The sequence below is a fragment of the Apium graveolens genome, chromosome 9 (assembly GCF_009905375.1).
Source record: "Apium graveolens cultivar Ventura chromosome 9, ASM990537v1, whole genome shotgun sequence".
Lineage (NCBI taxonomy): Eukaryota > Viridiplantae > Streptophyta > Magnoliopsida > Apiales > Apiaceae > Apium > Apium graveolens.
In genome coordinates this window covers 208,820,772-208,834,207 of record NC_133655.1, presented here as the reverse complement: position 1 = coordinate 208,834,207, position 13,436 = coordinate 208,820,772, and the positions used below count along the sequence as shown (strand labels likewise).

The window sequence follows — 13,436 nt, the reverse complement described above, 5'->3', positions numbered from 1 at the left end:
GCAACCCCCACTCTATTGACATAAACCGCAATCCTCACCTCCCAGATGAAAACTTTACTAGAGATAGTCACCCATACGCCTGGAGATTAAAGAAGATGACTCTCTCAAGCTCTAGCTCCTCTCGCCTTCCTTTATCTGTGACGCGACCCGTAATTAAAGGAAAAGCTTCAAGCTAAAAGGAGTGCTCATTCTTCTCAGGTCGCCCCACCACCACCTAATGAAGCACATGCTAAGGCACTCTCAGATGTAAGCTCCTACTCTCCCAGGGGCTCTATCCATGCCTGAGACCCAACAAAAAGAGCCTTTTCTCTTACTAAAATAACAAAAGAGAATTTTGAGAAGGAGGAAACAGATGAGGAGGGGTCCCTTAACACCAAGGAGTTAGAGGATGTCACCCGAACAGTTGACTTGTGCAACTATGCTTACATTCCTGAGCTTTCTGATGGTGAAGCTTATGTGCCCCCTAGGCAACCAATGCTTGAAGGGACTATGTATCCCAAGGGAAAGAGGAAGACTCAAGGGCTCACACTCTTTAGCAAAGATCTTTCAACCAGCCTTAAACCACACATTCTAGCAAAGGCTGTTGAACAATATCAAGTTGAAGGCCGTGTTGTTCTTCCTCAAAAGCATATGCGATGTTACCACTTTAACCATAAGGAGAATGGGGGCAGGCCACCCCGCATGGTTTTGACCACCTCACTCCTTGAACTTGGGGTTTCTTCGCCTCTCCACCCCTTCATTCGAGAGGTGTGCCAATATTTTAGGGTTGCTCTCATCCAGATTAATCCGAACGGTTATAGAATTATGACTTCATTCTACATCATGTATGATATTGAGGGATACCCCAAACTGACGGCAGAGGAACTCCACTACTTTGTCACTATAAAGCAATCCAGTGCTAAGGACTATGGCTATGTTTACTTCTCTGTCCGGCCCGAATTCTATGGAAAGAATTTAACCATTGGAAGTCCAAGCAATTCTGGAGATTGGAAAAGACCATACTTCTATATTTATGACGTGCCTCACGTGCAGACCCATTTTAACATTAGTCTTGGTAAGTTTCTTCGAACTTCGTATCCTTTCATATATTCATTACTTTGCGCCTTGGCACTAATACACTTTATATCTCTCCACTTTATCACAGATCAACCATTACGCCCCATACTTAAAGGCAAAGATAAGGAGAATGCAGATAACATAGTTAAACTTCCTGACGAGAAGAGAAACCTTCGGCTCGTACTTAAAAAAATAATTTAATTCGGTGTGGGTTTCGAAGACAAGAGGTGAAGACCTCAGAAAAGATTGTTGTCAACCCTCGTAGGAGCCAAACTGGTACCCGCTTCATTGACAAATAGAATGTTAGGCTATATAGTCTTCACATCACATGCATTGCATGGTAGCCCATATTAATCTGCTACGTCCCGTATCACTTGCATTGAATTATAAGGCATTCACATGCTTACTTTATTGGTTTTTCCTTGTATTGACGTAATTTTTTGTTGATTGTACAGGCATGGCTTCCAGGAAGCCTCCCATGATCCCTTTCATGAGGAAGAAAGATGTGGCAGGTACTTCTGATAACCCTTCTCGTGATCAGGCAAACTCCTCCTCCCTTGTGGGTGTAACTGCCCAGGATCCTCCTAAGAAAATAAGTGATACTGAGTATCTTCCACAACCATCTTCTCCACGTTCTTCTAGTAGAAAGAAGCCTGCTGAAATCATGATTACTCATGAAGAACCACCGCTAAAGCGGACCAAAGAAAACACAATCTCTTCATTTAGTCCTCCTCCTGGACAGGTTAGCCAGACCTTTGGAAAATTGGCGCATGCCCATGTTGCAGAAGCTAGCATGTATGCTTGGTCACAGCAGTCCATGGAGGAGTCCAACGCTTCCATGACTAGAGCTATAACTAAGCTTTTTTATCATCAGACCACTCGTCACAAGGAAATTCGGGCCTTAGCTTCTTCAAATCGAGAAATGAGCAAACAATTAACGGCCCTCGAATCCACACTTGCGGAGACTCGGGCCAATGCCGAGGGCTCAGAAGACACTTGGAAGAAAAAGCTTGAGGATGCGACTGAGAAACTTAATAAAGAACTTTAAGATGAGAAATCAGCCAAAGAGAAGCTCAAGTTGGATCATGTTGCTGAGAAAGAGAAGACATACTCCCAAATAAAGGACCTTACAGACCGTGTTGCTAAGCTGGAGAGGGAAGCTAAAGATGCTGCTGATGCCCTCCCAATTAGCATTAGTGAGGCTGAGGACAGGGGATCTGTTAACTTCATAAAAATCTTCTTAGAAAAGATTGACGACTTTGATTGGTACCGGTTTGATGAAGAAACCGGGAAACTTGCTGATGATCTTAGGGAGGAGATGAGGAGGGGAGCGACTAAATGAGGCTTCTTGATCTCTTCTTTATTCCTCTCAGATTTTATCTACTAGACTTATTGGAGGTGCGGATACTCCATTTATTTGCCTCACACTTGTAGACTTGATTTCTTTGACTTATCTTGATGCTTTTTGGAACCTTTATTGGCTTGATTTATTTATACATCTTAATACAATAAAGTTGCAAAATATTTTATGATCACTTATGAGATGATAATTGTGGCAACGTGATTGTTGTCCACCAGCCTTGTGTTCCATGATGCTAGCGTGTAGGCCTTGCCTCGAATCATTGGCATACGCATCACATTATGATATCATGTCTAGATTTTGTCTTTAAGTCTTCTCAATATTTTCTAGCTCTTTCCAAGCGGCTTAAAATAGATACGAGAGACATCATGTAATTATTTTCCATGTGTGGCTTTATATTAGTCGTCACTTCATGAGTTAACATTAGATAGACTTATAGACGAGAATCCTGGATCGCAGTAGAGACCTCTTGGGGGCCTCCCAAAGCTTTATCCTAGATTCTTTTACCTCACATTGACATGCTGGCCTAGTCCTGAAAGTGCTTCGAATGCTAGAACACAAGTAAAATGGCTTTAACAGGAAAAGTTAAAAATTTGAATAATAAACCATGCATAGATAATAAGGGACGAAGCCCAATGTCATTACATCTATTAGGGGAGGCATTTATATAACCACTACCCCCTAGACTGAGGATGTTGTTTAATTCATACTAAGTCTATAAATAAATAAGGCTACCAATTGTTGAATGCCCACTACTAGTAGTATTTCCTGGGATGTTCCGCATTTCATGCTCGCGGAACAAGCTTGTCATTCATGTCTGTCAAATGATAAGTGCCTTCCCAAACTACAGATTTCACCTTGTAAGGACCTTCCCAATTTTCTGCAAAGACCCCACGACCCGGGACCTTGGTGTTTGGCATTACCCTTCTCAAGACTAGATCTCCCACCCGGAGGGGGCGGGTCTTCACTCTCCCATTATAGTGCCTCGCAGTCCGCTGTTGATAGGCTGCTAGCCTTGCTTGGGAGTCTTTTCTTGTTTCTTCAATCATATCCAGATAGAGCCTGTAATTAACCTCATTAGCTTTGGGGTCATAGTGATCTCTTCTAAATGAGCCTGACCCAACTTCCATGGGGACCATGGCCTCACACCCATAGGATAGAGAGAATGGAGTCTCTCCAGTTGTACTTCTTGGGGTAGTGTTTTAAGACCATAACACTTTTGGCAATTTCTCAGGCCAATTTCCTTTGCTTTCTTCGAGTTTAGGCTTCAAGGTATGTTTGATAATTTTGTTGATAGCCTCCATCTGCCCATTAGTTTGGGGATGACTAACAGCGAAAAAACCTTTTTTGATACCCAATGCCGCATAAGAACTCCCGCATCTTCTTGTTGTCAAATTGCTTCACATTATCTGAAATAAGTTGATAAGGGATCCCATACTTGTATACAATGGCCCTGTAGACAAAGTCCTTGAGTTTCTTCGCGATGATAGGGGCAAGGGGCTCAGCCTCAGCCCACTTGGTAAAGTAGTCCACTGCGACAACTGCATATTTAACTCTTTTTTTTGCTTTGGGCAGCTCCCCGATAAGATCTATCCCCCACATAGCAAATGGCCAAGGACTCATAAGAGAAGTGAGATGAGTGGCCGGAACGTTACTGAAGTTGGCATACCTTTGGCACTTATCACATGCCCTGGAGAATTCAAAAGCATCTTTTTTTAGAGTAGGCAAATAATAACCTTGTCTGAGAACCTTTTGGGCTAGCGACCTACCCCCGAGTGATTGCCATATATGTCTTCATACACCTCCCTTAGGATGTAACAACATTCTTCTCTATCTACACACCTTAGTAGTGGTGTGTTGAAGCCCCTTCTATAAAGAATCTCATCATAGATGACATAACGGGCTGCCTGATACTTGACCCTTCTAGCCTCCTTCATTTCTTGGAGAAGAGTGCTTGTCTTGACATAGTCCCAAATTGGAGTCATCCATGTTAGCCCCAAAGCAGCAATCTCAAAAGTAAATTCTTCAGGAACACTGGGTTTGTTTTGAATTTCGAGAGGGATGACTCCAAGTAAGGTGGCCTCTCGTTGAGAGCCCAATTTGGCCAACGCATCAGCCCCTGTATTTTCGTCCCTTGAGATGTGCTCCACTCTCACTTCGTTAAAACGTTTGATGATTCTTTGTGTACATTTGAGATAGAGTTCAGTTCGGGGTCCCCTGGCTTGCCATCCGCAACCAATATGGTGGGTGACCAACATTAAGTCACTATAAACATTAAGATTATCCACTCTCATCTCTAGAGCTAGTTTGAGGCATATAATGAGAGCCTCATATTCAGCATCATTGTTGGTTGCTTTGAAGGTAAAATGGATAGCACTTCGCAACTTGTGCCTTGCGGGGGTTATTAGTTCTATCCCGGCTCCTGATCCTTCATTGTTAACGGCCCCATCAACATAGAGAGCCCATCATGGGGCACAATTTTGCTTATCATCGAAGGGTTCCACTACCCCTGGGACTGCTATGAGAGCCATAGAGTCTTCCTCAGATTGAGGAGGGAACTCAAGTATGAAGTCGGCCAACGCTTGGCCCTTCAAAGCACCTCGAGGCTTGTATTCCATATCAAATTGACTGAGCTCAACTGTCCACTTAAGAAGTCTACCTGACATCTCAGGCTTGTGCATGACTTGCCTCAAGGGGTAGGCAGTTCGTACTTCAATTTTATGAGCCTGAAAGTAGGGCCTTAGTTTGCGTGAGGCCAATATGAGAGCGTATGCCAACTTTTCTATGTTAGAATATCTAGTCTCGACATCCATCATTCTTTTACTAACATAGTAAACTGGGTATTGAACCCCTTCCTCCTCATGAATGAGCACAACACTGATAGCATGTTCTGAAACAACAATATAGATAATAAGAGTCTCCCCTGCCTTGGGTTTTGAGAGGAGGGGAGGCTTCCCTAGGTGTTCCTTAATCTTCTGAAAGGCCTCCTCGCATTCAGGAGTCCACTCGAATTTCTTTCCAACTTTTTTGATGGCCTTGAAAAACTCATGACACTTGTCAGATGACTTAGAAACAAAACGGTTCAAGGCAGATATCCTCCCTGTGAGGCTTTGGACCTCCTTGACATTCCGAGGAGACCTCATGTTCATCAATGCCTGAATTTTTGCTGGGTTGGCCTCTATTCCTCTGTGGTTTACAATGAAGCCAAGGAATTTTCCGGACTCTACTCCAAACACACATTTTTGGGGATTGAGCTTCATTCTATATTTTCTCAAGATGTCAAACATTTCGGTCAAGTGGTCAATATGATCAGAGGCCTTTCTAGACTTAACCAGCATGTCATCCACATAGACCTCCATGGTCTTCCCAATTTGCCTTTCAAACATCATGTTCACCAATCTTTGATAAGTGGCTCCTACATTGAGGAGACCAAAGGGCATCCCGATGTAGCAGTAGAGACCTCTATCCGTGATAAAAGACGTATGATCCTGATCAGGGCCATACATGGGGATTTGATAATACCCTGAATAAGCATCCATGGAACTAAGGAGGGCATGAACTGCTGTAGCATCCACTAGCTGATCAATCCTTGGCAAAGGAAAACTATCCTTTGGATATGCCTTGTTAAGATCCGTGAAGTCAACGCATGTCCTCCACTTCCCATTCGGTTTTTTTACCAATACCGGATTTGCCAGCCACATAGGGTAGAAAGATTCTCTGACCAACCCTGCTTGGAGAAGTATGTCCACTTCTTCTTTGAGAGCCTCAGCTCGCTCCCCACTAATGGGTCGCCTTTTCTGCCTCACTCCTTTTTTATTAGGATCAACGTTAAGCCGGTGACACATCACATTGGGATCGATCCCCACCATATCAGCATGATACCAAGCGAACACATCTAAGTTTGCTTTGAGAAAGATGGTAAGCTTTTCTCTAATTTCCGTGGACAATTGAGAGCCAATTTTGAGGATTTTAGAAGAGTCATGTGCATCCACTAAAATAGAAATGGTGTCCTCAGCTGCTCCTGCTCTTTCAACATGCTCTGGGATACGTGGATCGAGATCGATATCAAGATCCTTCACATTGCTAGGCTCCCCTATTTCCTGTATAGTGACCCCTGAGGCGGGTTTAATTTCAGAAGTGAATGTAGCATTGAGAGTGATTACTTCAGGAAGGTCTACCAATGTAGATGTCTCCTTGAGAGCTCATTTTCCCTTTCGGGCTCTCATAGCAATCTGTTCAGGGGTCTCATCTTCATCACTTGCTTCCGCAATAATACCTTCTTGGAGAATCATGACTGGTTGAGAGGCTTCCATCATGATAGCCCCAGGGAGAGGCTCCACCTGTACACCTAAGCCTTCGAAATATCCGTCTGGGAGCTCTTCAATGGAGATAATGTTCACGGTCCCTTTCCTTTTTTTAGATCCCTCACAATCTTCCATTTCTACATCATCTGAACAAGAAACGCGTCCTTTGGAGGCTGTTTTCAATGCTTTATTGTAACAGTCTCTTGAATCATACTGAGTTCCTCGGACACATCCGACCCCATGGGGGGGGTTGGAAATTTCATGAAGAGAACATGGATGGAATTTACCATCTTCATCATTTTCAAGATTGGCCTCCCAATGATAGCATTATAGGCACATGGTTGATCAACAACTGTAAATTCAGCCACATGAGTTGCCGTGCAGGGCTCATCACCAAGGGTGATAGGCAGCTTTATGAGCCCCTTTATGCGAATCGAGTTTCCTGTGAAGCCATAGAGATTTCACGCTGTTGGTGATAAATCTTTATCGAGAAAACCCATCTTCTTATAAACATCATAAGTGAGAACATCGGCTGAACTTCCAGTATCTACGAAGACCCGGTGAATGTTAGTGGTACCAATCTTAGCCTTTAACACCAAGGCATCAGAGAGTGGGTGATGAACCCATATCGCGTCCTCCCTAGTAAATATGATGTCTTCGTCTTCCCCTTCGAAATATTGTGGAGGAAGATCCGCTAGATGATAAACATTAGTGAGAGGGAGCCCCTTAGCCTCATGGGCATATCTTTCCATTGCCTTATTACTGTTTCCCCCTACATGAGGCCCTCCCATGATCACATGTATGTTGTTCTCTCGTGTGCCTCTTGCTGAGGTCTCATCATTTTTGTCAACTGGAGGGGGCACTTCTTGGTAGCCAACTCCTCCTGCCTTGTGCTTTTTTACTTCTCGCACAACCCATTCAGTGAGATTGTCATTACAAATAAGATCCTCTATCTGCTCCCTCAGTTGCCAATAACCTCCGGTCTCATGCCCAGTCTGCTCATGAAAAGCACAATATTTGTTGGTGTCTTTGGTTCCAAATCTATTCATTTTAGGAGGCTTCTTGAATACGCCCTTATTCACATTTACAGCATATATGTGTTCAATGGAATTGACCAAGGGGGTGTAAGTGGGCTCCCTCCTGTCCCCCGTCCTTCCTCGCTGTGGGGACCTATCCCTTGTATTTCGGTCCCTCCTAGGGCTCTCACTGCGATCCCTACCATTTCTTTTGGGACTCCAAGACGTCTTTCGTTTACTTCCCCTTCCCTTATTATTGCCGCTGCTGCTACCTCCACTCTTTTTCAAATCCTGCATAGATTTTTTTATCCACTTGGAAGGTTCTGTTTGGGCATGAAAATCAGCAAGAGTAGAGGGGGTTTGAGCCTGCATATGTTTCCAGAATTTCATTCCTTCCCTGAGCCCAGCAATTAAAATTTTTTTGACAGCTTCCTCACTTGCATCTCTCACTCGGGGGACTTCTGCATTGAATCTTATGAAGTAATCTTTAAGTATTTCACCCTCCCTCTGCCTTATATTGGCCAGGGTGGCTACAGGGGGAGCATACAACATGGAAGACTGGAACTTCTTAATGAAGATATCGGCAAACTGCTCCCATGAGTCTATGGTGACGTGAGCCCCTAATTTAGAGAACCACTGTTGAGCACTACCCCAAAGAGAGGCCGCGAACAACCTGCACCTGGCCTCGAGTGAGACCTGATATACTTTCATTTCAGTGTTGAAGCGGATCAAGTATGCAGCTGGGTCAGTGTCCCCTTTGAATGTCAAATCTGGATTAGTTCTAAATCCCGGGGGCAAAGAAGCGGTCCTGATTTCTTGAGTAAAAGGAGAGAACGACCCCATTATATTAATGACATTTTTATCCATATCCATCTTATCCATGAGCTTCTTTAGTTCCTCAATCTTCAAATCTCCGATCCTTACATTAGGAGGAGCCTTGCTGGGAGGCTTAGCAGTTGCACTGGAATGCCCCTCCTCATTGTGTACAGACCCTCTTTTCTTGGGCACGGACCGTTCCGGGTCACGTTGGGAGGACCGCACGCCTTCTCGATGAGAGGGGGATTGCTCTGAACCATGGCCGTGACTCGGGGGTCCTCTTTTCTGCCTCTCAGCCTTCATTTTTTCCAGTTTGAGCCTCAAATCATTTTCAGTGAGCTGTATACCAATCCTATTTTAGACACTGGTTGGCCTAAGCTCAGATGAGGCTTGGCCTTGTGACTCGTTTCCTTTTTTTTCTTCATCACCATCTGTTTCATGGGTCTCGCCTTCAGCCTCCTCATTGAAATCGATAATTAACTTTTTCTTTGTGCTACCACCATTAGCACCCTTTGCAAACTTCCTTCCTCTCTTCTTCTTCTTTTTGAGGCCGCTACGACTCTGCTCCATTTTTCCCACTCGCTTACCCATGTCCTCCAATTGCGCTCCTATTATTTCCAAATAGGAGAAGACCTCCTTATTTCCTGGTGAGGGAGTGATGGGTGTCTCTCCGCCTATTAACTTTGGGTCCTCCAAATCGTTTGGGCCCTTAGAGGAACCGATAGGTGGAGGTCCTGAGATTATCAAGGTCTTCTTAGTAGGAATTTTCATGTTGAGAGTCTTTTTGCCGAGGGGGCGTTCAAGACTCTTTGGTGGATAACAATATTTTGGAGATTTACTGAAATCACGGAGCAAAATATGATTATTTTGCTAAGAACGCGAAGAACACAGAATGAGTTTTGATGAATGTTGTAGCTGATCTTGTTCGTTGATTCGAAAGAGAGGAAATATTTTTCTCCCTTATTTCAGACTATTGATCATCCGTAAACAAGAGGCCTACGTACCCTTTAGGGGTTCAAGCCACACGTAGTTCTTGGAGGACAAGTTACCTAGACGGGCTAGGGTTTGGCCCGGTCCATCAAAGCCCAGGTCCATTGACTGTTGGATAGTTCGTAGAAAGCCCATATTATTCCATGGCCCAAGCCCAATTAGGCTATAATAGGCTGTCATGGTATTAGGCGAAGATATCTCGTTGGTGAGGCACGAGAACACCTAGAAGCCTCACATACGACCCCTTAGAGTCTGGTCATGTAATGTGGTCCCAGACATATGTAAGTAGTGCTGACCTCGATGAGGCCCTTCCAAGCGTATTGTAGTCCCACTAGACTTCCATGATGTGCCCCAATAAGGTCATATAGTCATAAATTGTTGTAGTTATACCTCCTGTGCAGTTGAGATATCAGTAATAACTCCCACTTGTCTCTTCAAGTCTCTTTAAAATACGAGGTGAGGACTCCTCTCCCATTGATATGAGGGTAGGATTACCCTACTGTTTATATGGAGGCAACCATGTGCACCTAGTAATATAATGGTACGAGTCCTCGTATTGATATATTCTCACGTGTCAGCTGGTGAGGTCTTGGTCAATATAACGGTACATAGTCTCTGGTCAATATACCGGTACGAGAGATCAACTTTATTTTCAGATCCAATTATTTTAGCCCAATAATAATAACAATTCTTGTAATGGGTCTGTTTAGAGCCCATATCAATATTCGGGTATAACAACTTGATAAAAATAAGATTCAATTACTTTATAATAATAAAAATAAAGTTTAATTTTGAGTTACTTAATAAAAAATGTTACTACTGATTACTACATCATATATTTTTAAAAAAAGCTTGATGCAAAAATTTAAATAACAAAGACTTTTACATATTTATAGTTGTAAAAAATGTTTTCATATAAAACTATTTTTATAATGAAATGTGAGATGACACTATGAGACGTCGTTGAGTAACATATATTATAAAATCAAAGTAAACTTATAATTTTTTGAAAATTATACTCTGTTATGAATTTTTTAATCTTATTTTTTAAAAAAATTAAAAAATAAAATTAACTATTCATAGTTGATAAATATTATTATCAAGATCATTAAAAATGGATATGTGACTGTTGTAGGGTTCTTTTTGCAAAATTTAGAGAAGATTTCATTAACAATTTTAAATAGACTCAATCGCGACAAACCCTCAATTGATCATGTAACTAGGTTGAAAAACAAATAAACAAGCTAAATAATTAACAACTTTATTTAACTAATTGAATACAAAAATTCTGAAAATTAAAAATGAAGATAGTGGTTTCCCTAGTAATACAACATGCATCTCCCTTGAAAACTGCATCTCCCTTGAAAACGTAGCTTCACAATTGAGTATCACTTGAGATTTTCACAACGTTCCAAACGCACCCCACCTATCTACCTATTGAACACCAACTATAAACTGTCAAAACTGTTGTTGATGTGAGATATCTAGATCTCCCAATACACCTTAACATTTTTAACCAACCACCACACCGCAAAAAACAAGACACATCGCATAAAATGAGAAAATTAAACATACATATAATGACTCAAATAGAACGAAATGAAAAAAAATCTAAAATTCAAAGATCTCGAATGTCACCAAATTTTAATATGTTATTATACCGGACTTTTGAATCCAAAGCTCGATTTTATTGAAGAACGAGAAAAAAAATAGAGGATGTTTTTTGAAAGAAAATTATAAAACAAAAGAAAGTGTTATGTGGGCGGAGAAGGGGCGGCTATGTGAGATGAGTATATAGTTAAACCTCGATAAATGAATACTCTTGAGAACGGAATATATTATTTAATATTCGAGATTATTTATTTATCGAGACACAAAATACATTATTTATATTATATTGTGAATGAAAAATATTTTCATTTAACGAGATTATTAGTTTATCTAATATTCATATATTAAGATTCTAATGGCAGAGAGAGAGAGAGAATTGAGATGTGAAGAAAGGGATGGAGATGGATATGAAGATGGGTAGAAAGGGCGAAAAATGAGATGGGGCGGTTAACTCTCGAGATAATAATATTTTTTTTGTGGAGTTGTAGGGTTTAATAATTCTTCTTTTTTAAAACAGTAATAATATTTTATTTAATGTTGTTTGTGTTGATTCAACAACAATTACATTAAAATAGATAAATGGTTCAGTGAATTTCAAAATTATTAACATATTGCTCTATAAACCTATTTCTTGATAAAACACAACAAGTTTTTTGGGTAAAGCTTAGTACTTATAAATATATGACCGGGACAAAATTGAAATGATTGAAAATTAATTTTTAATTATAATTTATCATGAGTAGTAAAAAAAGTTTCTGAAAAATACAATTTCAAAAATCTCAAATAGCGAGTATACAAAAAAATGTAACTACTGTACTGGATAAAAATAAGATTCGGTCATTTTATAATTACAAAATTGAAGCAAAATTTAGAGTTGCTTGAAAAAAATGTTACTACTTATTAAATCATTATTTATTTATTTATTTTTTAATATAGTTCGATTCATTGATTAGATAATGAAGATATTTATATTTTTATAATCATAATAAATTTTTTTTCGCAGGATAATATTTTCATACTGAAATGCGAGACGGTGCGGGGAGGCGCCGTTGAGTAACATTATTAAATATTATTATTAAAATTATTAAAAAATGGACATGCGATTGTGATGTGTTTAATAATTCTACCTCTGCAAAAATGTAATAAGGTATGATTTCAGTGGTATGAATATAAATTATGTGATTAAGTAATGATTAATTGTCTTTATTGCATATTAGTATCTGGGAGCGTAGATAGATGCGTTCCAATTTAAAGAGTCAGCTTAGGGGTTAAGCTGTGTTGTCGGGCCGTCAGGTAGAACGGGACCCATCTTAAAAAGGGATTAAAATGTTTAAATGTGAAATATGTGTGTTTATGTGTAATGGAATGTTTAAGTAAGTATTACATTCTAGTGGTGTGTCGGTTGGTAAAGGTAATTGTGAAGCGTAATTGAAACGCTGAGCGTCGGGCCGTCAGGCAGAACGTGACCTGATACGCGAAAAGAGGAATAACAATAAAAAGGGAAATTTTATGATCAAATATGAGTTGTGATGTATGAATATATGTGCTTGCTTGTCTGTATGTATGATTACATGACCTGTTAATTTTTAAACGGATTAAAGGAATTATTTGATTTAAAATAAGGATTATTGTACCTTTATGCATTTTTATAAAATTATTCGAGTAAGGTCAAGGTATGAGACTAGTTGTGTTATCTTCAAAATAGTCCTGGAGACTTTATAAAAGTGATAGACGGATTTATTTCGTGATGTTTGTATTTTAAAATGATTTTATGGAGCTAAAATGCTATTTTCAACATAATCTTGTAAAATCCGTATTTAATCAACCGTTCGCTCAAAAATTATTTCGAAAATATGGCTGAAAATCTAATTTCGAGATCTTCATTCGAAAATTATTATTCATTTCATTCTCATCTTTTTCAGGAGAGCTATTACTTGATTAAATTAATTTTTGGATTGAAAATAAGAGAGAAAAGGAAAACAAATGTAAAAGTGTGGTACAATGACCACACTACCCTCCCAAGTCAATATAAACACTCCCTCCCCTCCCCCTTTTCTTTCTCTTCACTCGGCCACTCTCTCTCTCTCTCTCTCTCTCTCTCTCTCTCTCTCTCTCTCTCTCTCCTCTCGGTACATCTCTCTTCTTCACTTATTTTTATGGATTCTTCCATAAAACTTTATCCTTGTTACAAATATAAGCTTTGATTCACTTGCATGTGTGGTTTGGTACTTACATGCGAGTGTGTGTGTGTGTTTAGGTTCGGTTTTTGCCGAGTTCTTTTTT

General features: G+C 40.4%; 2 protein-coding genes across 2 annotated transcripts; both read right to left on the bottom strand.

Annotated features, from left to right (window-relative positions):
* Window positions 1-3,201: 3,201 nt before the first annotated feature.
* LOC141685903 (uncharacterized) lies at window positions 3,202-3,555 on the bottom strand. The gene has a single exon (XM_074490980.1). The coding sequence runs from the start codon at window positions 3,553-3,555 to the stop codon at window positions 3,202-3,204; it is 354 nt and encodes a 117-aa protein (XP_074347081.1).
* Window positions 3,556-7,181: 3,626 nt separating this feature from the next.
* On the bottom strand, window positions 7,182-8,855 carry LOC141685902 (uncharacterized). The gene has a single exon (XM_074490979.1). The coding sequence runs from the start codon at window positions 8,853-8,855 to the stop codon at window positions 7,182-7,184; it is 1,674 nt and encodes a 557-aa protein (XP_074347080.1).
* Window positions 8,856-13,436: the final 4,581 nt, after the last annotated feature.

Excerpts from the sequence above, each read along its gene's own strand:
- LOC141685902 (XM_074490979.1), bottom strand. The coding sequence starts at position 8,855 with ATGAAGGCTGAGAGGCAGAAAAGAGGACCCCCGAGTCACGGCCATGGT.
- LOC141685903 (XM_074490980.1), bottom strand. The coding sequence starts at position 3,555 with ATGGTCCCCATGGAAGTTGGGTCAGGCTCATTTAGAAGAGATCACTAT.